The sequence below is a fragment of the Psittacula echo genome (genome assembly GCF_963264785.1).
Source record: "Psittacula echo genome assembly, chromosome: 6".
Taxonomy (NCBI): Eukaryota; Metazoa; Chordata; class Aves; order Psittaciformes; family Psittacidae; genus Psittacula; species Psittacula echo.
Window position 1 is genome coordinate 5,929,962 of NC_137743.1, and position 27,407 is coordinate 5,957,368.

The following is a 27,407-nucleotide window of genomic DNA, read 5'->3' on the forward strand; positions in this document are numbered from 1 at the left end:
TTGGAACTGGATGATCTTAAGGTCCTTTCCAACCCAAACTATTCTACGATTCTATGAGTCTTCTATGATTCTATTTTGGGCTGTCTAATCTTCCAAATCATACCTCCTAGAATTGTGCTCTTCAGTTCAATCATAAATATATGTCATTCATTTTAAGGCCAGAATAGCTGAAAAAACACTCATCATCTGTTAAGTTTGCTATCAAAGTTATTTATTTTTTAATCCTTCCAAATCTTTCTAAAATTATCATGTTATTACTAAAATACCCTTTTTACATTAATACACACACTCAAATTATGGCCATATGCCTGGCCTAACATAAGCTTAAAAAAACACCACTTTATGCTACACATTAAAGTTAATTAATTATCTACTGCTGATGTAAACCACAATAAAGAGTTCAACACCATTTCAGATGTACATGAAAAAATGGGTTGAAACTATGACAAAACATATTTGAAAATACATGCGTTTTGTGAACAAAACACACCACTATACTGTGCGAATGCTTCTAAACCCCCTGCAGACACATATTTATTGTTTTAATAATCCAAGCCACAGGTATTTTTGCGAAGGTGTTGTTTCAAGTTTGTCATAGAGAACCAGATGGAATGCATTTCGTGGCTTCATAAAGACAGAGGAGCAGAACAAGTTAAAACTCCTCTTTATTATTTTGTCATGACAACAGAAGGGGAAAAAAAAGCCAGTAAGAACTTATGTTTGTCACTCCCCAGCAAATCTGTCAGCTTCTTGTACAGGTTTCTCAGGAAGCACTAACCTGTTGGTAGGTCCACGAGCTGCAACTCATTCCTTACTAGCCCCAGATTGTTAGGTGTTGATGTGGCGAAGGAAATAAACCCAGTCAAGCTTATCCACTCAATTCCCCTGTCATCAAAAGAGTACATGGAGCATATGAGCCAAAATATTCAGATGGCTTCAAACAGCAGGACTGAAGTACAGTAAGTTTTTTCATGCATATTCTTTAATTTGAAAACAGCACGGAAGTCATGTTTTACAGTTTATGGAAACGCTATATTTAAGCATAAAAAGAAGCTGTGCATTTACAACTGTGATGTAAATATGAAGTTAGCAAATTAAATTAAAGATCTTTCTTTTCAGACTACACTTGTTTGGTTGGAAGAAAAATTTCAGTGAGAAAAACACTGGTAACTTTTGCAAAAATCCCTTCACAGACGCTCAGCACCAGAGTACATTAAAAGCACTGCTGTGATCAAATCAGTAGTTTATCAAATAAGAACTATCAAGTAACTTGAATTTGCCAGCACACAGAAAAATATTCATCTGGATAGCAGTGTGCGTAGACTTGATTCTTTCAGTTCAGAGAGAGGAAAACCAACCGATCAGCAAAAAAGAGAAGCACTGAATAGATCTGAAAGGCTTTCAGAAGAGAACTGAAAACATGGTAATATTTTTTGTTGGCTTAGATGATGCCAAGGCAGCTAAAAACCAAGTTACCTTGAAGCCTGGCAAGGATGTAAAGTTACAACATACTGTCAGCACATATGGATTCTAATCAAATTCTTAAAATATACCACAGGCCACAAAAGAATGGGAAGTGGTGCTAGGTGGTACTGTTCCAAAAGCAAATAGTCCTCCCTCCCTATTGCCCACACACACTTCATGCCAGCAGAAATGGTTGAGTGATTTATCTGCGAAATATATCAAGGAACTGATTTAAACAAAAATTGAGATTGTTGTAATACACACATACGGCCCCTAAAAAAGTTCATTTTAACAGATAAATGGATTTAGGTTTTTCTCCAATCCTTCAAACATAGATTACTTAACTACTTCCAGAACAAGTCTTCTGTTACATCAATTGAAAGAGTCATGGTCTCTCTTGCACGAACATATGTGAAATATGAGAAAGATAAATAACAGTATGTCTGATTTACTGTCAGTAAATCCAACTCATGTTGTATTAAGTAGAAGTTTCCTAAATGCAATTTAGACGTGTGAAAGCAAAAAGCACTCCCATAATATTTTGTACAGATATGTTACAGCCATATTTATCTTTTTTTTAGTTAAAGTTTTAAGAAAATGGGAAGCTTTATTCCCATTATTCTCCTAAGTCCTCAAGTAAAGTTAAAAATTTAGGACCCAGTCCTTTTTCCAACCAGGACCTATGAAAGTTCAATTGAATTACTGAATATTTTAAGTTTTAAGTTACTGAATAATTTCAATCAAAATGAGAAATATTCAATTATTCATTGAAACATTATAGGAATAACTGAACAGAAATCTACAACTGCAGTAACGTGTGACACCGTAAGCCTCCAAAAGGTCTTAAATACAAGGAGCTTTCAGGAATGGAAGAAATATCAGTTCTGACACCTAATTTTTATCTATTATTCTACCATGGTTTTCTGGAAAAAGCACAGAATACTCCTAATGCATTGTTATTGCCAGCAGTAGTCATCATTCTCGTTCCAAGACTTGAGGCATTTTCTATACTTCTTTCATCAGCTCAGATTGAACAGGACAAGTCCTTTTTCTTTGCTGCTACCCAGCAGTCTGTCAATACCAATAAAAATCTACAGAAACACAAGATACTCACAATTAAAAGGAAACCTTAGCTTCTAACTGCTGGCACCTGAAACAATAGGGGTTTTTTTATTGTCATGCATGAAGAATCTGAAGATAGTGGTTCAAGTTTTAATGAAGGAAACAAGTAATGTCTTCCCTATTGAAATATCTCAATTTGCAAAATTTCCTCATAAAAGACATCTTTGTCTACTAGAATTCAGGTGTAAGTTATCCCTCAGACTGCAGCCACTCTTTTAAAACCTGAAATTGTCACAGAACCCTAGAATGGTTTGGGTTGGAAGGGTCCCTTCAAAATCATCTAGTTCTAGGGACAACTTGCTCTAGACCAGGCTGCTCAAATACAGGGATTCTTTACACTCAACTTGTCTCAGTTATTTCAAGGGTAAGATTCAGTTTTGATTAATGATTGCAATGCAAACAAATTGTGCTGAGTGTACTGAAGCAGATAAAAACACAAATTACTCTTCTAGTTGGGAATGGATTGTTGTGACTCTATCTCAAGTCAGCTGCTAATCAAAGTAGTTATAAGATTTCTAAGAAAAAGGGAAAGGTAAACATGGAAATAAAACCTTAGCAAACTGTATTAAAATCTCAATCATATTATCAGAAAATACACTCAGCCTCAAATTTTAGTATTTAAAAAAGAATTTTCTTTCTACTTTCTGAAGTATTTGTACGTTCTACGTGCTAAAAGTGAACGTCAGCAATGGAACAAGTTTTTCCTTTTTAAGAAGAGGATGGTTAAGAAAGAAATTACAATTAAGTGCTGCATATGGTCCTTTTGAGATCAATGTACAGCCTGTAATGATGACTTGAGAATTCAATTCTGAATACACAGGATTTCATTGCAACACTGTTTATACTTGTCAGTTAACATGTATTTACTAATGCACAGAAATAAATTCAGCACAGGAATGCTGTATGACAGAAGTGGCAAATAGTTTTCATTCATCTTTCTTTATGTGAGGAAAGCTTCTTAAAGAGGTGATGAATGTTTGCAAAGCAGTCTTCCAAAGGGGAGTCAGCTTAAGCCCAACTGCTAAACCAGCTGAAAGTGCTAAAATTTGGGTGTAATGCAGTGATTTTCAAGTTTTGCCTGCAGGCCACACACATTCTTGTTGCAGTCAGTGAGATTTTAATTTCAAAAATTAAAGCTGTTGCAACCTTGAACTTGCTCAGTGAAAAAGAATGAGAAGCACTGCCCTGGTCACACTTATCTATCAGAATAAGCAAAAACAGTGAGGCAATTCAAGCCATGCAAACAGAGTACCTGCAATGCAGCTTCTAGTTCACTTTCACTGAACATGTAGCTGCTACGGAAGAGCACTTTAATCACCAAAAATGTCACAATTGCTAGTACCTGGACAACTCAATGGCCATTATTTTAGCACACTTGATATGTAAAGGACAGTTGCCATTGCAAAGACCTTAGTTTTATCACATTCTCAAACTATAGAGCACTGAAAATTCTGCTGGCCTTGAGTTACAATTTCAGGGTATTCCCAATTACATACTAAAATAATGGTGTTCCCTGGAGGTGTATTTTCAGACAAAATTGAAATAGAGGCATTAACCAATTTGTCTGCATTTTAGAGGTAAAGCAAGAATTCCCACTGAAACAAAAACTGTTCCACGCCATGAATATTAATTAAAATCCTCCAAAATCCCTATGTCTTATTCTGCATTGCTTAAACCGTTCCCTTAAACTTGTAAAAATGATGCAGAAAGTCACTCAGACCATTTAGCGTGGGACTGAGGAAATTAAAACCAATGATTAAACACTCAGATAAGAGCTTGTGGCTAAATAACATTCACAGTCATTTTAACTTTGTTCTACAAATACCACTTGTGCGAGGACAGCTGCTAGAAAGACCATGGATTCTTGAAGTTTTCCAAGTGTTGCAAATCCCTTACAAACTGAAAAGCCCAAACTGACAAGACTTCCAATAATATACAAAGCCTAAATAAAAAAAGAAATATTTCTTCAAAAGCGTATTTCCTCCTGTCTCCCCATCTTAAATTACTTTTATTTTAACCTGTCAAATGTTAGTAGTGGTTCTCATTTTCCATTTTGTAATCACCTTTAAGGTGTGTGTTCTTGTTCTGCGTAATAGAAGATAAAATGAAAAGAATTCTTTAAGTAGTTAATGGTATGAAACCAGAAAACTCATACAGTTTTGAACAGAAAGAGGAATTCTATTCTTACAGTGCCGACTAATCGCACCAAAGATAAATATACTTACATGATTTTTGTGCTAGCTTCAAAGCAGGTTTCCATAATGTGTTATCTATTCTCAGTCACCTCTACTTGTCTTAACTTTTCATAGAATGAACAGGATAATGAAGATCCTAATCTGATGAAGGCTTCATGCCACAACTTTGATAGGAATTTTTACTGAAAGTATCTTATTTTCAAGGCTTAAATTGTCCAGAAATATGTATCCAGCAAGCACCACCTTGAATATGTTTGCCATTGGTTATGCAAAGAATTATGCCATTGTGTACACAAAACCTACAGTACAGGAGCTTTAAAACTTACTCTGTACCTCCTTAGGCTGGATAAACACTGAGTCCGGTATTTGGTCTTTAAAATCTTTTAACGCTAAAATTCTTTTTACTGCAGTTAGGACTAAAACTGCCTCAACAGCAATTTCAGTCCCAAAGAGGCAAAGGAAATAAACCTTGGTGTACAAACCAGAATTATTTCACAGGACATGATCTGTGAGTCACAACAGTTATATAAATAAGACACTTTATTGAAGTTTCTGGTCCTAAAAAGGCTTCTTTGTACTACAATGCCCTAAAGAAACTGGAATTAGTTGGTATTCATCCTAGATCGGCAGGCACACATACAACTCAAATATTTAGTTCAAGGCAATATTCACTCTGATTAACTCCTTATACATAGCAAAAATACTGTTAGGGTAGACTATTGAATATGCAATTTTCTTGATCATCATTAACAATGAAGTAAGACAACTACCCACACTGCTGGTACAGCATTAGTTACACGTTTTACTATTTGTCTCCCAGGAGGATTATAGTAGGAATTAAAATTAAGGTCTTACTTGACTTCACAGGAGTGGATGCTTAACTCTTTGTGTAAGAGTCCACTTGTAAGATGAAACACCAGGACAGAGCCATTACTTGTACCTATAAAAAAATATATATACACACCCATTTTATTCTTCCCTTCCATACTTCAGTGAAAATGCAGAACTTACAGCTATTTCTCTCTTTTTTCTCTTATTATCTGTAACTATTATATTTTACATTTTTAGACAAGGTATTTTGATTTCTAGTGCTTAAATCCCAAACATTAAACCCTGCAAGGTTCTCTGGAACCAGTGATATCCATTTGGATCAAGCCATTTTCCCAAATCTATTTGTAGAGCTTGTACAAAATCTTCTCATTCTTCTTGCATTTTCACAACATACCCAGTTGCAGGAGAAAAGAACATTTATTCTTGATTTGATTACTCGAGGTAAGTAAATGACTTAAGGAAGAGTATTAACTATTATCTCACTGTAATCCCAGTGGAGAATCATGGGTAGATGTTATCAAATCATTAAAGCAATTCTGTTTTCTCATCCCTGAAATAATGACCTCTTCCAAATTACAAATCAATAACTTAGTAGCTATTAGCTTCAATTAGATCAAAAACCTTCTGAAACACTGAAAGTTACAATTATCTGTTAGACACTGGGAAGCCTTGTTCTCTTTTTTCTTTATACTCAGATCAACTTTATTAATACAATAATGGATACCTAAAGAGCCATCAAGGTACTTTAAGCCTAGAATGCTGCAGACTTTGCTGTAAATGCATTTTATACCTACCTATTAGTTTCCTAATCTCTGTATTTCATCTTTTTTAACCGCTATAGCTTATGTAAAATCAAAAGTTACATTTTAGTAACATCATGTAATGATGGCTTGCCTACATTTTAAAGCACAACTACTGATGGTAGTTCCAAGCTCTGTAATAATAGAAGTACTACGAGAACTGCACATAAATATATGAATTATTATAATGTTTTCGTTGCTGGAGGGAGATCCTCTTTGTAAGCTCCTGCATAACATTCACCTATGCAATACCCCCTTCATTCCATCAAAAAATCTATGAAGACTCTATAGTATATGCAACCTTAAGAATAATGAGAATCTCCCAAGTCTGACTTGCAACAGGCAGAGTCTTTACTTAGGCAGCCCTAAAAATATCTTAGATCTCAGAGTTCTCCCTGTTTGAATGAGGTGCTTACAGGCAAGTATTCTAATATCTAGATAAGTTTAACCAAATTCGTAGTGAGGCAAAATAGATTAATACAAGAAAAAATAAGGTACTTTAAGCGTACTTTTAGGTACTTGTATCAGAACAAAAATACAGTCTCTGTTAAGTTTATTCTAGGAATGCAGTGCTGTAGAAGTCTGTATTTATTGACGTTTAGATTAAGGTGACAGCAGGATGTAAAAAACCAAGTGTATCAACAGACCAAGATCATAGTAAATGAAAGGATAAACACAAACTTGCAAATATACGGCAACTTTTCAGGTAGCATTACTTAAATCCAAGGCAGGAAAAAAAGAATCTGAAAACTATCATGGATGCAAACTAATACAAGGGTCACTATCTATGATTAGTTACACAGGATCAAAACCTAGATATTCATTTTTTTACGTAGGAGTAACTATATTTGTATTTAATACAGAATATCTTTTCTCAGAGCAACAAATAACCTGCTCAAGGTGCTTACCAACAGCAAGGATTGGCTCATACTGTTTGATGTTTTTTGTTGTAAGAGGTGGGCACATGCGGATAGCAAAGGGAGGCAGAGGCAGTCCTGACAGAAGTCCAGTCAGCAGAAATTTGAGGTGCACTTCTTGCAGAAAAGGACTCTTTACCTGTTCCTCTCCAGCAATTGTGCTTTGCCCTGCTTAAAAATTAAAGCTCTTGTTAGTATTAAATTTTATTGGAGATGGTATGAAAAGTTATCAGACACAGGAGTTTATATAACCTAACATATAAATAACCTAACATATAAAATAGCAGTGTGGCAGTGTTTATTTAAAGATGCATTCCTATCTGGTGAACTCTGCATGATCGAACGTTTTGGAAGCTTGCACTTCTGATTTATCCAATACTAATTTTCTTTCCTAACACTAAGAAGGAAGTTAGTTGCAAATACTTTAAAACTAGTAGACCAATTCAAAGATCTATGGAGGTATAACCCCAAACAGTAAAAACCGAGTGTAATCTACGACTAGAAATATAGGGAATTTTCTCAGACACAATAATATTAATTCATTAAAATAAATTATTAATTAATTAAACAGGGCAAGTTCAGATTGGATATAAGAAGGAAGTTCTTTACTGTAAGGGTGGTGAGGCACTGGAATGGGTTGCCCAGTAAGTTGTAGATGCTCCGTCCCTGGCAACGTTCATGGCCAGGTTGGATAGAGCCTTGGGTGCCATGGTTTAGTGTGAAGTGTCCCTGCCCATGGCAGGGGGGTTGGAACTGGATGATCTTAAGGTCCTTTCCAACCCTAACTATTCTATGATTCTAATATGGACATGAAAATGATGTAATCCCACTGCTGTATACCTTCTGCTGTCAGTTGTACCAATAGCTGCTATGTCAATGAATTGAGGAAATGCACATAAGAAAAAAATGTCATCTTTAAATTTACGAGATAAAGTGCAAAAGAACCTTCCCCAGTGATATGCTGCCTGCACCAGATAATAGGGACAACTCTTACCAAGAGCATTTCCAAATCTGCACCTTTGTAACTCCAAGCACAATTTTACTTTTCCACTAAAAATCAGTTTTACAACACAACCATCATCATGGAACATTTCTTAATATTGAAGCGCTGGTTGCTATCTAGATTTCACAAAGATGTGACGCATCAAATAAATTGTCTTCATCCATTTAAGATTACTTCCATAAAATAAAGGAGTTTTGGCCAAATTTCATTTAAATTACATTTTTTTCCCCCTCAGAGAACATGTACTTTGAACACTCATCTTTAATATAAAATGCTCAAAAAATCTTCATTTGATCATTTTTTTAGCAATCAGGAATTACTTTCTTTCAGAATTACTATTTAGATGGCACACAAAATAATTCTAACGTATGGTTCTTAAGTAAGTGTCATGGTTTGAGCCCAGCCGGCAACCCAGCACCATGCAGCCATTCACTTGCTCACTCACTCCCCCCCCTTCCTCCCCCTGCTCCCGAAAGGATGGGGAGAAGAATGGAAATAATGTAACTCCCACGGGCTGAGATAAGAGCAGTCCAGTAACTAAGGTATAACACAAATCACTGCTGCTGCCACCAATAATAATGATAAGAAATAACAAGGGAAAGAATACAACCACTCACCACCCGCTGATTGATACCCAGCCCAACCGAGCAGTGATCTATCCCTTCCGGGTAACTGCCCCCAGTTTATATAGTGGGCATGACGTGCTGTGGTATGGAATACCTCTTTGGCTAGTTTGGGTCAGGTGTCCTGTCTTTGCTTCCTCCCGGCTTCCCCTCCTCCCTGGCAGAGCATGAGACTCAGAAAGTCCTTGGTCAGACTAAACATTACTGAGCAACAACTAAAAACATCGGTGTTATCAGTGCTGTTCCCAGGCTGAAAGTCAAAAACACAGCACTGCACCAGCTACTAAGAAAGAGAAAAAATGACTGCTACTGCTGAACCCAGGACAGTATCCTAAGATGTACAATGAATTAAAAATCCTAGAAATGAGTAACAGTAATATTAGTGAAAGAAATTCTTACCAATCATGCTGTCTAATGAGAGATCTGGAAGTTTATTTTGGAATGCTCCTACAGGAATCCCACAGAACGAGACTGGGGAATACAAAGGTGATGCACTCGAACTGCTGTAAAAGAAATGAAAACATGTTCCTAATACAAACTGGATCACCTGTTGACTTAGTTCCTCAATTTTGCTTTAATCCCAGGCTGTTCTTTCAGTATTTCTACCACTTCTTACTTGCAGAAGATTCTGAGATTATTCCCACCACCAACTCCCATGAACAACTCTACCAGGACATAATGCACCGAATGGATGAATGCACATTCATCTTCCTTACAGAGATATTTTTAAGGATCAGAAAAACAGACAGATGTATCACTTCTGAAGCAAGCATTGAATGGAGTTTTAAAATACATTGGGTATTAATATGTAGAGCTATGTCAATGAATACAGCTAAGCACCAACCATAAAATATTTTGACACTTAAGAACAAATTCCCAAACTTGGGGAATGTTTTTTGTTAACCTAGATAAACTTCTTACATAGGTTCCAGATGACAAAGCCCATAAATCAAGCAAAGCCTTTCACCTAAACATACAAAACACAATTGCTTCTGCATATACAAAGCTACAGCAGAAACTTCAGTAACTACGTTTAGTCTTGTATCTATGCATCAGGGTTTTACGTTATTTTTTCCCCAACGACTGTCACTAGGTCCCAGTGCAACCTCCATCTAAAAGGGGCTCAAAGCGTCCTTTGCAGCCTTAGCAATCATATCCTGCTGAGCTGATGGCAGGTGTACGCCATATGCAAAGACCAAAGACTACTGACTGCACATAGCTGTATGTAAAAATGCAGTTTAAGGCACATATAAAGCCTTTAAAAATCTCACTTAAACAGACTTTGAGTTCAAATTTTAATTAAGACCATCAAATCCAGCAGGATAAAGAGCTAATGGAGGAAGACATCTTCAAAATCCATTAAAGACTCTGTGCCAACCAGAAACATGCTTTACTTTTCAACCATATCCAGAATCCTCCAGGCTCAGTGGTTCTTCCATTATTATTATTATTATTAGCACATTTTTCCTGGTTATATAATTATGACAAAGATCAATGTTTAGAAATGAGTCTATGAATACAAGAAGTAAAACCCAGCAACATACGGATCCTGAACAGCTCTCTTTGATATGCATCACATAGAATCCATCTGACAGCATTTTTGAGAACACCAAGAATAAAAACATTTAAACACTTATGAGCAACAAAAGAATCCATGTTGAAAATCTGGTACTACTGACATTTAAAAGTGCGCTAAGAGTTCTGTATTTCTTTTATGGTAATAAGTTGTTTTATTCTACAGTAAAGGTTTATTGCAGCAAAATGACCTTAATACACTGAAAGCTCAAAAGAACCATAGTACTTCATATAGCAGTTTTTGAGACTACTCAAAATCTAAAATTCTAAAGGTTTTGTATATAAAAACATTGTTTGTACCATCACATTCCAGCCACCTGCTGTGCAGCCCCATGTTGCTCTGTGCCAAATTCACACAAATCTAGCAGAACACCTTTCCCTTACTAAAAATGCAGTCCTTCCCACACTCATTTTGAAGTCCTTTCATGTGACTGGAAAGTGAGGGATCCATTCCTGAGGAAAATTATATAGCTTGAAGAAAGCCAAATGTTTCACCAAAATAACATGGATATTCATTCTACCTTTCATTTCCCTTACTCCAACCACTTAGTATGGAATTATTTTGTAAAGAAAGATAAGTAAATACAGTTCCTTCGCTGTCCCAAAGCAAGGGATCTAGCCTATGTGGATGATGTATTTTCTTCCTTTTAATTCATTTATGTTGCATGTTGCTACACAAGGATATCACTTGCTTTTAGAATTTAAATAATACTCCATGCCACTTGCAAATGTAACAGATGGAAGGTTTGATAAGAAAAATAAATCCCATTACCTGTTACGCACATTTCTGCCAGCAACACTGGATTTTAATTCCCAGATCATTACCCTGCCATCACTGACTATGAGAGCTGCAGAATTCTCATTCACTGGGCAACACACCATACTGAAGGGTCGAACTGTTTTTGTTACCCTGATCGCATCACACTGACTTCTTAAATCATAAATCAGCTCCTGAACTGGGTCTGGATCTGTAACATCAATGTCCCACAGAGGACAAACAATTAGATTGGAAAGCATAGGATATGATCAATCAACAGAGGTAAATGTGCAGCATGACTGAGCTATTTGGTTGAAATCCACATGCTCCCTGTGCAACAGTTAGGAAAAACAATCAAAAACTACATACTGTTCATCTTGCTGTACACAACACAGCTCTGAGAAGTTCTCCAAAATGTAACTTTGTAATTAAAATACCTTATTCCACACAAATCTTGCAAAAATTACTGTTTCATATCTGGGTAAAAAGCACATCTGCTCTCCACAGTCCAAAGGAAAGTAAATCATTTGATTTACTGGTAAACCTGGAAGTAAGTAATGTAGCTCACTAGAAATTGCCAAAGAGCCAAAACCAAAACAGACCAAACAAGCTATAACAAAATTATATTTACATTTACAGAAATGTATTTTCCTTTCTTTTCTCCAGTCTCCTCCATTATATTTAAAAGGTCACTCTCAGTAAGATTTCATAAAAGAGACAAAGGTTTAATAATTTAATCTAAATATAAGCTTATGTCTCAGTTCTATAATCAATTTTTCCAATTGAGAAAATGACTTCTAAAGCCTTGTGATTGCCTTAAAAATGCTTTTTCTTAAAGAGAAAATGAACATACTAACCATCTTTTATGTAAAACATTCTTGTATATGTGACTCTTATGCCACTTCATAAATATTTATTTTCAGGATATTAGTATTGCATATTGTGCACTAATGTCAGAAAAGTCAAGAACAATAGAAGGGCTGTAATTCACTGTTCTGTATGAGGCATGATGGCAAACATTGGTGTTAAAGTATTAAATAGAATGCCTCAAAGTTCATTTCTGGACATTTTTGACACAAAAGTTACCTGGTTCTTCATTTGGAGTCCCAGTTATATTGCAATTAGATCTGCGAACTCTTAAAGTTATACAACCATTTTCATGCAGGCAAAATAACCCATCACGCTGAAAACAAGGAATTACCTAGGTAAAGAGATAGTACATTATATCATGGTATCGGTGTTTTACCCTTTGCAAAGTACGCTTGTAAATGAACATACAATTCTTGATGTATTAGGAAGTCACTAAAAATGTTACCATTAAAGCAACACTTCAAGGAACTTCTTTAGCTACAGTACTTGTGACTAAGAAAGTCAATTAATTTGAGAAATTTATTGACAGTTTTGTTTGAATTGCTTGCTGGTTTAGGTTTTTGTTTTCTTAAAACACTGATGTACTCATATATATTCTTTTTAGCTATCACATTTTAGTATCAGAATTCATGATTCCAAAAGAATAAAAATGCTTCAACAAGACCTCAGACTAGACTTAACTTTCTAATTAAGCAAAGGCAGATGATCAGAGAACTAGTATTTGTGTGTAAGAAGCTTAATCACCAGAGAATGAAACGTCCTTTTTTCCACAGCACTATTTCCACACTGGTAACTTTTACCACCACAAAATGAAGCAGGTTTGCTGCAGACATCAGAAAACTAAACAGTTTTGAGAACATTTTTTCCCCTATCAGCTAACTTCTAGAACTAAATAAATCACAAACTTACATATGATCTTAATAAACTCTTACAATGGTAGAAACCAACCAAATTTTCATTACCTGTAAGAAAGGCACTCCTGTTCTTTCAATTGCAATCACACCCACTGTCTGATTCACCTCCAAGTCAAGAATCAGAATTTCTCTGGGATACAATAACAGCATGTAGTTTCTTTTGGAAGGCAGATACGACAACTGAAGACAGTCATTAAGTGTTACAGATTCAGCACTGTAAAACATCAGATATAAACTTTAATCAAGTCGCGTCAACAAATACTTCAAGTTCAAAATAAAATTAACAGTATACATTTTCTTGCAGCTACATTTTCTGAAGTATTCCCTATTTCGATCAGTAGGCAAGTGCATATTTGAGTGTAATTGCTACAGCAGTGCAAAGCACCACTGACCTTCAAAAGACAAGACACTGTCAAGAGACCTTTGTCTAAATAAGATTATAAAGTAATTTTTAAAATAGAATTTGATTCAAATGGAACAATCTCAAACTCCTGCATATATCAAACAGAGAACAAATCAGTTATGAACAGTGCCAGCTGCCACGACATTTACTGATATTCATGGCAAATTACCCTTAAACATACTGCGTACTTCAACTCTTATATTATTATGCATATTAGAATCACAGAATCCCAGGTTGGAAGAGACCTCAGGGATTATCTGGCTCAACTTTCTAGGCAAAGCATGACCTGGACTAAATGTCCCAGACAAATCTTAACAGTATGCAACACTGGGGAGTCCACCACTTCCCTGGGGAGATTATTCCAGTGGCTGGTTGTTCTCATTGTGAAATTCTCCTCTTGCGTCCAGACGGAATCTCCTAGGAGTAACTTTTGCCCATTATGCCTCTTTTCCATGTGACTCATTGTAAAAAGAGTCTCCATATTTGTAGCCCCCCTTTAAAAACTGGAACAGTATTTACTGTATATGTACAGTATTTATAAAGTATTATTTTAGTCTGAAATGAACTGAATATCCCATTAAAAATATCAGTCTTCAAAACTCAGAGGAAGTAGCAAAAGAGCAGGAAAGTTCATCATTTTGTTGAGTGTTAACAGAAGACTGGCTGCAAGGTTCATTAGGTACATGCAACCAGTGAGCTGTACTTAAGCCAGACTGAAGAAAATCATCCGCATATTGCGTTCAGTTTTGAAAGCCTCTGAACTCATTTAATGTATCATCCCTTATGAGAGGTTGTGTTTGGTTTTAATCTCCTCTTCCAATACAGACTAAGCCTGCCTTACACACTTCTTGCATCTCAGTCCTTGCTTCAGGCGTCTGAATCCCCTTTTGTCTCCAATCACTTTCCTGACAATCTCCTGTTTCTCTTTCCTCAAAGTTTCTCTAAACTCATATAAATCACTGCTGCTATAATTTTTCTTCCCTTTTTCCCCATTCTAGTCTTTTCAGGCATTCTGGATAGAAAAGAAGGGAAAAAAAGAGAAGACTATCATACCTTTGGTAATATTTGTACACAACTTAAACCTGTGTTGTGGTTTAAACCCAGCCACACGGCTTGTTCACTCGCTCCCCCCCTTCCTCCCCCCACTCCCGGAGGGATGGGGAAGAGAATCAAAATAATGTAACTCCCACTGGTTGAGATAAGAACAGTTTAGTAACTAAAGTATAACACAAATCACTCCTGCTACCACCAATAATAATAATAATGATAAGAAATAACAAGGGAAGAGAATACAACACCTCACGACCTGTTAACCGATACCTCGCCCCCAACCAGCAGTGAACTAGCCCTTCCGGGTAACTCTCAGTTACATCCTGGACATGATATGCTGTGGTATGGAATACCCCTTTGGCTAGTTTGGGTGAGGTGTCCTGTCTCTGCTTCCTCCCGGCTTCTCCTCTTCCTTAGCAGAGCATGAGGCTCAGAAAGTCTTTGGTCAGACTAAACATTCTGACCAGCAACTAAAAACATCGGTGTTATCAGCGCTGTTCCCAGGCTCAAAGTCAAAAACACAGCACTGCACCAGCTACTAAGAAAGAGAAAAAAAATTACTGCTACTGCTGAACCCAGGACAACTTGCAATGAGGAGAATGCAAAACTGGCATCTCTGTTGATTTACTGTTATTACAGAGTGTACATAGGGCTGCAGCAGCATATATACTGTCTCAGTATCTGCAAATCAGGTGTTCTGCCCAATGCAGCGCAAATCAGGCATTATTGAACACAGTACGATAAGATCATGCCTATTAACTCTATATAAAAATCACAATTTCTTAAATAATTACTAAAGGAGGTATCATCATCTTCTCTCAAGTTTGCAATTTAAACACCTTATTAAAGCAGAGTGTGAATTTCGCTGTCAGGTCCTAACCGATACTACAGTCTGATTAGTTTGTTCTCACATTTGCTTGAGGTTAGAGAAATACTTTTATTATTTAAATATAAAATACAAAAGGAAAAAAGTTACACCACACAGGAGTGGCCTAGAGAAGTTCTAACAAGAAAATAAATCCATCCAAAACACCGCAAAATGGTTTTAAAAGAAAATACACAATTAGGTATGTAAAAATTCCATTTTTATTTATACACTATTATAGAATCATAGATTCATAGAATAGTTAGGGTTGGAAAGGACCTTAAGATCATTTAGTTCCAACCCCCTTGTCATGGGCAGGGACACTTCACACTAAACCATGCCACCCAAGGCTCTGTCCAACCTGGCCTTGAACATCTCCAGGGATGGAGCATTCACAGCTTCCCTGGGCAACCCATTCCAGTGCCTCACCACCCTCACAGTAAAGAATTTCCTCCTTATATCCAATCTACTGCCTCCTACTGCAGCACTATGCACAACATCAGAATGACACCTTTTCCCAGGTATCAGTACTTGCACAGTTTTTACTCTTGTCACTACACCCCTCCGCATTCCACAATTGAAATAAATTATGGGCTTATGCCCATTTTCATCCTTTTTTCCCCTCTAAGAAAGATCTTTTTGAATCTATAATGCATGAAAATGTATTAGCAAAGAGAGAACATTGTTATTAACTTATATAAAACATGCTGGGATGATATGGCTGGTTTTACGACAGAACTGGATGAATGACTGTCAATGTTGTATTCTTCAATAATTCCTCATCTAGGATATCCATCAGCCTAGCCCAAAAATTTTTCTCTTTTTTAAACTACCTACCTTACAGGCTTTAACTTAGTAATATCTATAAAATATACAGGCATACAATACATTATCTGAGAAGAAATACTTGCAACCTACCTTGGTTTTTCATTACTGATTAAGATTTTTACTTTATCAAGGGCCTTTTTGGCCCCTGTAGCAGCAGCCAGCTTGTTGTGAGAAGGACTGGAATGGGGACTAGAGATGTAAACTTTCTTCCCTGAGCTGGCAGGAGCTTTGGAAGGCGAGAAGTCAGAGATGAAGACTATTCCTTCACTGGTGAGCACTGTACCAAGAAAAACAATTGTCAATATAGCAAAAATGCAATATCCAGTTTGATTGTGGGTTTCCATTTTAATGAAATTTTGGTGGGGAGAAATTCTAATAGCTTTAATAATACTGTATTAGGTAGAAAACTCAGAATTCCAGACAACCGGCACTTTCTACTGAAAAGAGCAGCAAATGGTCCATTACAATTAATATCCATAAATCACAACTTTTCAATATTAAGTCTATAGTAAAAAAATACCATGGGTCTTACTACCAAAAACCCCTTGGTTGTTCAGAGCAATTATTCTCTCTCATCAACTATTTTTCTTTAAGCTTCACAATGCAAACAGAAGGGCAAGGTTGCCCACGTTAGCTCTGTCACAATTTTGTGTTCTCAAACAGAGCATGGCTCAAAGAATCATTAACTCACATTATTTATGCTGCAGCACAAAGATTCAGCTAAGCTATAAAGATGTAGCTAAGATTTTACTACATGTTTATGGAAGGTTGAGCGGTGTGGCAGATAAAAAACAATACAACTACAAAGCCTGGAAACTGCATTGTTTCATTACAGATCAGGAGTGTGGAAGCTAAATTAAAGAATAAAACAGTGACTCTCTTATTTCTCTTAGTGTCTTTCTGCTAAAATGTGAATAAATCTGCACTACATCCCACTTGACATCTGAACTGCTTCTGAAACTGATGCTCACACTGTATTCCTTAAAAAAAAAAAAGAAAGTCCTTTTTGCTGAAAGTAACATTTATTCTTGGTCTACTCAGCTCACTCAGCATCCATTCTTTCACAGTTTTTTATGCCAGTTTAATGGGGCTGTCTGTATCTAGCTTCCTCCAGCTCCCTGTCTACACCCTTTACACCTTCTTTCCTATAGTCTCAAACATTTCTTTTCAGTCTCTAACTTCTCTACTGATGCCTACTTGTCCCCTCCCCTCACAAAATGGCATCTCGTTTGAGAAGACTCCACACCGGCCAAAACTTCCCCTCTTTGTTTTGAGACTTCTTAGCATTTATGACTTCATCCTCTCCAATTTATTATTTTTAATCTCAATCTTAACATTTTAGCTTAACATTTTTCCTGGTCACGCATATTCAGGTCACACTATTTTATACATATAAACTTACAAGCCAAGTGGGATGGATCAAAAGGGTCAAACGAAAAAGATAGGATATTTTCAGCATAACTTTTCTTCCAAAGTTTGGTGCCTGTGTCTGCATTCCACAGTACAATATAGTTCGGTGGATGAACTGCAAGCAGTAAATCTCTGGATGCATCCTGATTCCACAACCACTGCATGTCTGCCAAAAAGACAGAAGGAACAATAGTGAAATTAATTTCCAATAAAAGTTCTATTTTAAAACTACTCTTCTTCTACAATACCTTGTTGTTCAAGAAATTAACAGTGATTTATTAGTAACAAGAGGCTTCTATTTCACAGTTGTAAAAAGTAAGTTCCTTTTATGGCCTGAATTTATGTTTTTAACAAGCAGCAATAAACAGGGTTACATGTACACAACCCACATCCTATTTAAAGAAGTCAGATTTTTTGGACAGTGAATTTCTATATGAAACAACATACCATACTGTACATACATACAATGGAACCACTGAAGAGTCAAAATTAAAAGAACCACACACCATCTCAATTAATACTTGGGATGACACCATGAACCTTAACACCATCCCAATTAATACTTGGGATTGTATCAGTACTGAACCTGGAAAAAATGTCTTCTCCACTTCAGATACTTTTAAAACAGAGAGTCTGAAGTTCAAGAGAGAAATGCAACTAACACATAATCAAGAATATGAGTACAGTTCTTAAATGCTGGGTTAGTCTGAAGAGGTATGGTTGCCAGTCACCATGGCTGGGCATCATTTAAACATTCAAAGTAAATGGATATAAAACACTATGTTTTCTGTCAATAAGAACAGAGAGATACTTAACTTACTTGAAAGGAGCTGTATTAGAGCTACCTACATACTCCATGGGGCAGTGTTTTAGACAATAGATTGGGTTGGGCAGACAGTCCAGCTCCTACCACTCACAGCATGACCCCACCAAGGCACAACTTCTCCGCAGCATGTTCATTTATATCAAGATGTCACATAAAAAACTTCCTTCCTCAGCTCTTTTTCTACCAATTCAGCTTTTTCAGAGCACTGCTAAGTGCTCTTCACTGGCTTTCAGAGGAAAATAAATAAATCCAGCCATACGTGTCCTCATCAGTTACACTGCAAGTTAACAAAAGTTAACTCCTTCTCAGCCGAGTACAGAGTTCGTATCAAATAGAGTGCCTTACACTGATGCACTACTCTTACCAAAACAGCAAGGCTCCAGCTGTTATCCTACTAAGCTCTTGCAAGTAATACAGAGAACCAGCAGATCACTCTGGTGCTCAGTCTCTATTTGAACCATTTTCTACAGGCTCGTACAAAGCCAGAGGCCTCAGAAACAGATGGAAAGGAAAATAAGCTGCTTTTGTTTGAGCTTATTTCTTAATCAAATTAGGGACTGAGGACAACAGAATTTTAATTCTGCTGCTTATTAACTCTTTTTCTCACCCAACAGACTGGAAAGACTTCATCGGGTCTGAGAACGTGGAGAAATCTGCAAATGGCACAGTCAACACTAAACATTCAGTGAATTGGTGTCAGGAGTAAATAAAATGCAACTTATAACACACATGAAAAGAAATCAACCTAATAAAATTAACTGCAGTCAACAGAGTAAATATTCAGTGTCCCACTATCAGACTTACAATATTGTATCTACCTTCACAGGATTTATTAAAAAAGAATAATAACAAAAACCAATTTGGTTTCATAAGTGAGCTTTCAAAAAGAGAATTCAAAATAAAACACAGGTATAACACAAGCATCATCACAATTTTTTAAAACCGTCCAGATAAACTGTAAATTATCCTTACAAACTCATTATGGTAGTTTCTTGGGGCGGAGGAAGTGTTCTAAATTTCACTTCAGAAATAATTTGCAGACATATTGCTAGCATGGGCAGCAGCAGCAATACACAGAAATGCAGACCATGCAGCACAGCACATAGCTGTTGCTGTACTTCCAGAGTTATGGCCCCCAGCTCATTCTGAATAAGCCAGTTCGATGCTGGAAGCGGTCCACTGGCAGCACCAGCCCAGGTACTGGAAGCAAACCAGCCAGAGCAGCACAGCCACAAAGTTAATCAGGTTCCAGTGCTCCAGCCAGCCCCTGGTCAGCTCTGCTCTGAGTCATTCCAATAGACCAAAAAGTGTCTACCACAAGTAATTAGAACCAAAATCCTGAGTTGTACAATAGTAGGAGAGTACTACTATCAACTACAAACTGAATCTACCTATTAAAGCAGTAGTAAAAATCATATTGACTGTTGATGCACCAAGGAATGAAGTCTAGATATTTTGATTCCCTTTTCTGAGTTCTAACCACTACCTTCACTTCTTCATTGATGTAGTACAAGATTCTAACTAATGAAAGGGAGCATTTGATGGATGACACCTTATTAATAGACGAGCACAAAACAAAGCAAGGAACAAAGACAATTATTCCTTTCCAATATATTCTCTTAATTGTGTTAGACGTGGCCAGTGGCTACATTTTCTGTCCTCTGTCCTTCATCAGACCAATTAAGATAGTACTGACCTCTCTCCCAGGCTTCTAGACATCCCTGCCTCTAGCACAAGAAAACATAAATCTTCTAAAGGTTACATCATCATAAATGCATAGCTTCTTTCTCCAGGCTTTTTTGTTGGCTTGGTGATTTTTGTGGGATTGTTTTTGGGTTTTGCTTTTGTTTTTTACTTTCCCCAGAGACTTGTGAAATTCCTGAATGAGATCATGGGTTTTTTTATTTCTGGTCATGGGATAAAGAATCTTCAGGCATCCAGCTGCCCAGAATAGTTCGGGTAGAGTTTATTGGGTATTTTTCACTGCACTGGGCTACCATTTAAGCTTACACTTGAAACCTAATTCAAATTTGTCATATTCAGTTTGGAGACTGCATACTACCAACTCCAACACTATGCAAAACCTACCTTATTTACAACTGTCTTCTGATCTAAACGTTCCACAGTATCTCATTCTTTCTCCATTTCACTTTTCACGTCTTAATATTGCGATGCATAGAAAAGCCTCCCTGCTGCTATGAATCTGACAACTGCGCAGACACTCAAAAACCCCTTCTTTCCCTAGTAATACCGAAAATGTATGTTATCATGTTAGTATATTTGATCAGAAGTAGCTATATAATGACCTATCTAAAAAATCATCAAAGTATATGTGCATAATCAAAACTCTTAACTTGCAGCAATGTAATACTCTTAAAATACTGCACCACTACAGACGGCATTAACAATCAGGTGCAATGCAAACTGCACCACATCCCTAATTCGAAAGCAGAAAGATGTACCTGACATTGTAAATATGATTATTTCAATCAATAACATAGATAAAAATAGATTCTAACTTGTTGTCAGATCTTGGAAAGTATTACTATAGTGAATTCAATCTCACAGCATCCTTCTGAGAGACTGTAAATCTTACATTTACACATGAGTAAGCAAACACACGGAAGGCCAGTAATCCCAACAGTAAAATTCAATGGCAGAAGTGAGCATAGTTTACAAAACCTAGGTGATGGATACATACCAGATGCTCCATAAAGTAATGTCTACACAAACATCATGCACTATCATTACCTTGAATCGGTTTTGCATGTTCTTGTATTTCACAACGAGCTGTTCCTGTTGCCACATCCCATACAATTATTTTTCCAGTAACATCAGCAGAAGCTAAACGTAAAGAATATGGAGAGCCAATATTGTGATGGTAATTTTCTTTAGCCCATTTAACCTAAAGATACAGATAAAAATTGGTCAAAGGAGGCAATCGTATAACAAGACACCATACTTTATATTCTTCAGATGGATAAACAAATCATAAACTCAATCAAAAAACATAGTAATAGTTAACATTAATAGCATCTTTATGCCAATAAGAATACCATTAAGCTACCATCAGTTGTGCAAATTTAAGGTGCATCGCAACTGTGCTGCATGACTGCAAGCTTGATATTACACAAATCTATAATCTTTAGTCCTGATGTTATCTACAACAATCCATAAATATATGCTATGTATATAAAAAGTTTACTTGAACATATATAAGAAACTAAATGGCAATATTTGAGGTTTTGTGGGCACCCACAAATTTCCTCAAGATTACAAACCCACTGATTTCCGCATAAATTACAGTTGAAAACTTACCATCTAACTTTTATATACATCCTAAAACGTGTCATTTTCCTAATCTGTCAAATATATTACAGTATAGGGGAGGAAGGAAGGTTAGTGTTTCATCTATGCATTGTCCCATGTCGAGCTATTGCTGGTATTTGTTATCTTTTTGGTCCTTTTCACCATGTTGCCACCTCTGACTTCCACATACCACATTCTGGTTTGGGATTTCAAGCTGCAGGGGCTTGCAAGTTGGCAACACTTACAAAAACTAAGTGTCTTGAAATCTGAAACATTCTGTCTACAAGTCTCCCAAGATTATACAGAGATAACACTGACTTCTTCCTTATCTGTTCAATATGGATTTGTTTTGCTACCTGGTATAAGGTGAACTTCTGTCCCTAAGAGAGACTGAAGACACTCATAGAATAAAGAAACATAAATGCTAAGCTAATAGGAATTTATTTACTACAAAAATGACACTGTAATTAGCTGGCTGTGTGCTGTCACAGTACCTGACAGAGAAAAGGTGATGGCAAACACAAGGCTTTTTGCAGATACTGAAAGCTTGGCATTAAAAACATGGAAATAGTTATCATTAGGCACCACTAACTTTGCAACATAAATTAGGTTTGTACAAGTACTCAGAGCACTGCAGCCACCTTCGTGCTATCCCTTCTCAGAGGTGTGACCAGGATGGATCCCAGGTGCCTGGCTGGATAAATTAAACAAACATTACACATGCACAACAAGCATTCTTCAGAGAGCTCCAGCTATAAATCCAAAGCATGTTTCTATCAGAAGAACAAAAAATTCTTGGGAGACTGTTCTCTACCTGCAAATTTCAGCTTTGCAATTCCTGCTTCCCTGCTGTTCAATAGAAATTACCCATGAGGCTACCTGCACATAGCTACTAAAAAACGTAATTGCAGAACCTACAAAGCTATTTATTCCCGAGTTAAATATATATTAGTTAGAAGCAATTTCCAAGTCTGGAAAACAGAATTTCCCACGGGAGGAGCTGTCACCTGAAGCTCTGAATAACAAAAAGAAGATCTTCGCACAATCAGTCTCAGAGCTCATGTGACACACTCACATTGTAAACCCTCTTTTCTCATTGCAGTAGCACTGCTTCAATGAAGTCCCCACACACAGCCTGAGTCTCTGCTAAAAGAAATTATTATCATGCGGTATTGGTCACTGCCTGTTGACCCTGACTTCAAAATACTGCAGCACTGGACATTTAAAAAGTAATCTCTGGTTCCTGTTTAATTGTCACACCTAATTTATGAAGCCCTATTATCCCTATCAAGCATAATTTCAGTCCTCTCATTTCTTGTTCTAGCTCAAAAAATTCCTCCTGTAATTAAATTTTCTTTTGTAAAAAGCACTCTTTCAAGTATGCTTTGTAAAGGTACAAAAAAATCTGATACAATCTACTCCATAAAAAGTCATCAGTAACACCTTAAGAGCAGAGGGACATCTAATATAGAACAATTTTCAGTGAAACTATTAACTATTCCAGACACAGCTATGACAGCCAAAGGCCAGGAAGTATTTAAAGAAAAATACATAAATGGGCTGCAGAAGGACTGTGAAACAATTGCTTTTCTATTGCAAATAGTGGTGTGGTTTGGTATTTTCAGAACTGAAGAATGGGGTTTAGGCGAGAAGATGTCATGTAGCCTGACTTTGTAGGTGTGAATCTCTACTACAAAGAGTTTAATTCAGATACACAACAGACTTCTTAGAGATCCCCTTCAGCTTACTTATGCTTTTAGCATTTACAAACTCTTTAGGAAAGAAAAAGTTAGGAATTGAAGAAAACTTCTCAGAAATGTTAGGGGATCTGCAATGGTCATGGCCTCATAATGTTTTCTCACATAATGCCTATTTGTTAAAGTACCACAGAATCCATCTTCATCCTTTCTCATAAATCAGTCATTTTCTTAGACTCTATTTCTGTTAATAAAGTATCAGACAGTGGCTTTGAAAAGCTATCTTATAAGTTATACAAAAACTATTTGGACTTTAGCATTTGGTTTCCTACTGAGATGATGTTACTGCACAAAGCTAATGAATGTAACTGAAGCACATTAAAATGCTATCACTACACGGATCAAAACCTAATTTTGCTACAACTTGTTATCTAAGCTAAGTGAAAATTTCAAAGCAGAATCATCATTACAGCTGCTACCTCCATAACACATTTTCTATTTCTTTTACACAATTACAGACACTGGAATTGATTTATTCACTTTAAAGGGCAGCTTGAAGACAACGGAGACCAAGGGTATGCTTCCCCAAACAAGTTGCTAAAAGGCAAGCAAAGGTATTGATTCAGAGTGATACTGACTCTGTGGTTGCTGTCGTGTACACACCTTTGCTCTGAGATAACTAGAGAAATAACCTCTCCTTACCGTGAGTCAGACAAGTTGCCTAACATTTGTCACAAGGGACACTATTGTTAAGACTGACACAAGCTCTCAGTTGAAAGCAATGCTCAGGCAAACCTGAGAATCCTCAAACCTCCCAGAAAGATTTGGGCACGTATATAGATATGCTGGAGGAAAAGAGTTTTCAGTCTTTTGTGACATTTTAGTATCATTTTTACACGTCACAGTACACCAGTCTCAAAAACCAACATAAAGTATCTATTTTGAAACCTAACCCATTAAAAACTTCTACCTTCCTTTTTGCCAGTTTCAAAATTCTCTCTAATCAAGCAAAACTAATTCCTAAACTTTACAACCATTTTTAAAAGCTACAATCTCATCATCTCTATGGCTCTTGGCCGAAATCATGAGTGGATCTAAAGCAGTTTTGCCATACCCAACATCTTCTTCCAGGATTTGAACATTTTACTTATTATTATGAAAGCACACACTTAGCTGGACTCTGTAGCACAGAAATACATTAAACAGCATAGAAATACATAAACACCACCAGCTGTGTAACTTCTGAATATACCGAAACTTCAAAATCACTCACCAAAAAAGCCAAAGCTCTTCAGTGAACAGGACATCATCAGAACATGATGGCTCAGAATGTAATACATTATCAAACCCAAGGAAAATGTAGTTATGTTTAATTTTAAAATACTAGAGCTGTCATATCTGCTATATTAGTGTATCTATGCAAAGATGGTCCATTTAAAGGAAATCACACATGGGAAAAAATAGGGTGCAATTTCCAGAAGGCATGGTCAAATTTTTACTACAAAACCCACCAAAACAGCCCCATCTAAAAACCTAATTTTCCTCTTACATTACTGCCTGCTTTCTAATATAGCATTTGGGCCATGGACTATCAAGCATTACATCTGTCAGACAAACATTCCTCTAAACCTTGCCTGAATCTGCCATTCTTCACACTCAAACAAATGATGTATCAAAGAAACACAGCCTGTTCTACACTTGACCACAAATCCAATTTTGCAATTTCACATCAAGGACCTTCAAAGGAAAGTACAATTACCCTACACTTAGCTTAAATTTCAGCCATTTTTTAATTGCTAAAATATATGTTTGGTTTGTCTACTACTGTTCCTTTTCTATAGGTAAGGACAGACATAAAAACTTCAAAAGAACTTCCTAGTCAAATGGTTACCCCAACAGGAAAGATCTGCAATGACATCTACAAAGAGATACTTGATATTTTGTGATGTGCCTTTGAATTTCTGCCATATTAAGAGCCTTCTTAGAAGCATTTCTCTCTGTGTTCTGTAACACCACAAAATGTTTCTATATATTCTATACCTTCTATATATTCTATACCTGCTATAAATGTATATCGCCAACCCCAGCTCAAGTTTCAGCATGTATGGTTTGATTTAGCTGTAAAAGAGATCATGCAAAATACAGGTAATTTACACCAAATTTTATGTGAAAATCAAGTGTAATATCATGTGAACCATTTACACTGATATGGAAAAATAACAGATACACCAGAATCAAGTAATATACCTCAAAACACATACATCTCACCTTGACAACACTAGCTTTGTGTCTTTCCAAAACCTGTAAAGTCTGAGCAGTATTGGCATCAACTACCAGCACAAGAGAATGACATCCATATGCAATCAAACCTTGCCAGCCCCTAGAAAAGCACATATCAGCATCAAACAAGCAAAGAACAACAAAAATCACAACAAGAATGAGGCTTTTTCCCTTGTTTTGTAAATTGAATGCATGCTACTAGACACAAACATCAAACAGCAACAATTGTTTAATAACATAAAACTGAAGAGCACTATAAAATGACATTGCTGCACTGTTCACTGTCTGCTGATGGACCCCTAACCCACCACAAAGCATCTCTTTGTGTCCGTCTACAATAAACCTCTTGTGTAAATTTAAGACATGACGTACAAAGTCATGAAGTGCATTCCCAGATTTTATAGATAAGCATGCAGGTAAGCAATATACTTGCAATTATATAATTAATTGTATATTTATTCTTTCTTAAAGCCAAAAAGGGAGCATGTGAACAATGATTACAGTAATAGTGGAAATCTGCTGAGGCCCATCTGACTTCAGGAGAGGTTACTGAGGCCACCAATGGCACTTATAAAGCTGCAATGAACAGCAACCAAGTGGGAAACTTCAAAAGTGAAAAACAAGTTTCAAACTAAGCACTTCAGAGCCCTTCAATGTTCACAAACAAGGCAGATAAACCTAGAGGCCGCAGGTTTTAAAAATTACTTGATTCAGCTCATTCATTTTATAGAATGATAGAATCGTTTTCTCTCCTTAAGACTCAGTAGTATTAGGATACTGGCCAGCTGGGTGAACTCACTGTTCAGAGCAAGGAACGCACAAACCAATGTATGTACTGGCTTTACATCAAGCCTCAAAAATAACAGGAACAGAAACCAGAAGCAGCTGCTGTGATGTCTGCAGTTCGTTGCACCAGCAAGACCTCTGCCCACGGAAGCAAGTGTCGCTGGCAGAAAGGACCGGACCATGTTCATCCACAGCCACGGCTTTGCTCTTGCTCCAGAGCTGGACAGCACCAACAGCCCCCGCCGCAGGCTGAGCCTCCGGACCTGCGGCTGCATGAACGTCCCGTTCAAAGCGCGATCACCGCTGCCGGACAGCGGGAAGAGGCAGAACCAGGCAGGCACCGGAGAGCGGAGCCCAGCAGCGGCTGAGGCGAAGGAGCCGCGGGGCGGCCCGGGACACCCCCGCCATCCCTCTCCCGTCCCGAGCCCGTCCGCGGCCCGGCCCCTCACCAGTCCGCCGCGCCCCTGTTTGGCGCGCTGAGGGCGCCCGTCAGGGTCCGCGCCGGCAGCTTGATGTTGACCGTAAAGCGCTGCATGGCGAGGCCGGGGAGCGCCGAGCCCGGCGGGACAACCCGAGCGCGGGCAGCCGGTGGCCGAGCGTACCTCGGCCCTACCCCGGGCTGCCGCGCAGGAAGCCCCGCCTCGGCGGTGCCGCCGGTCCGTGCGCCGGGGTCCGCCGGGGCCCCGCTGCTCGGGAACGGGAGTTCCGGGGCTGAGCACGCCCGCCGCGGCTAGGAGGGCCTGATCTAGGCCGCGGCACCACCCTGCCCCCGGCAGGGCACACCCAGTGCGGTGGCCGCAGGCTCCGTGCTGGGGCGTCCGGATGGCAGCCTCACCCCTGAGCCTCCGGGGACCCCCAGGGCAGTCACCCGGGCCTTGGGGC

General features: G+C 37.6%; 1 protein-coding gene across 1 annotated transcript in view; it reads right to left on the reverse strand.

The window, feature by feature from the left end:
- Positions 1–27,060, reverse strand: part of WDR11 (WD repeat domain 11) — a gene marked incomplete at its 5' end in the record, with an annotated part of 47,198 nt that extends 20,138 nt beyond the window's left edge. Inside the window, 12 exon segments of the mRNA XM_080622160.1 lie at positions 777–885; positions 5,637–5,721; positions 7,321–7,497; positions 9,355–9,458; positions 11,303–11,498; positions 12,374–12,488; positions 13,120–13,285; positions 16,308–16,494; positions 17,620–17,793; positions 21,205–21,358; positions 25,728–25,839; positions 26,975–27,060. Of these exon segments, the coding sequence (XP_080478286.1) occupies positions 777–885; positions 5,637–5,721; positions 7,321–7,497; positions 9,355–9,458; positions 11,303–11,498; positions 12,374–12,488; positions 13,120–13,285; positions 16,308–16,494; positions 17,620–17,793; positions 21,205–21,358; positions 25,728–25,839; positions 26,975–27,060 (1,665 nt within the window).
- Positions 27,061–27,407: the final 347 nt, after the last annotated feature.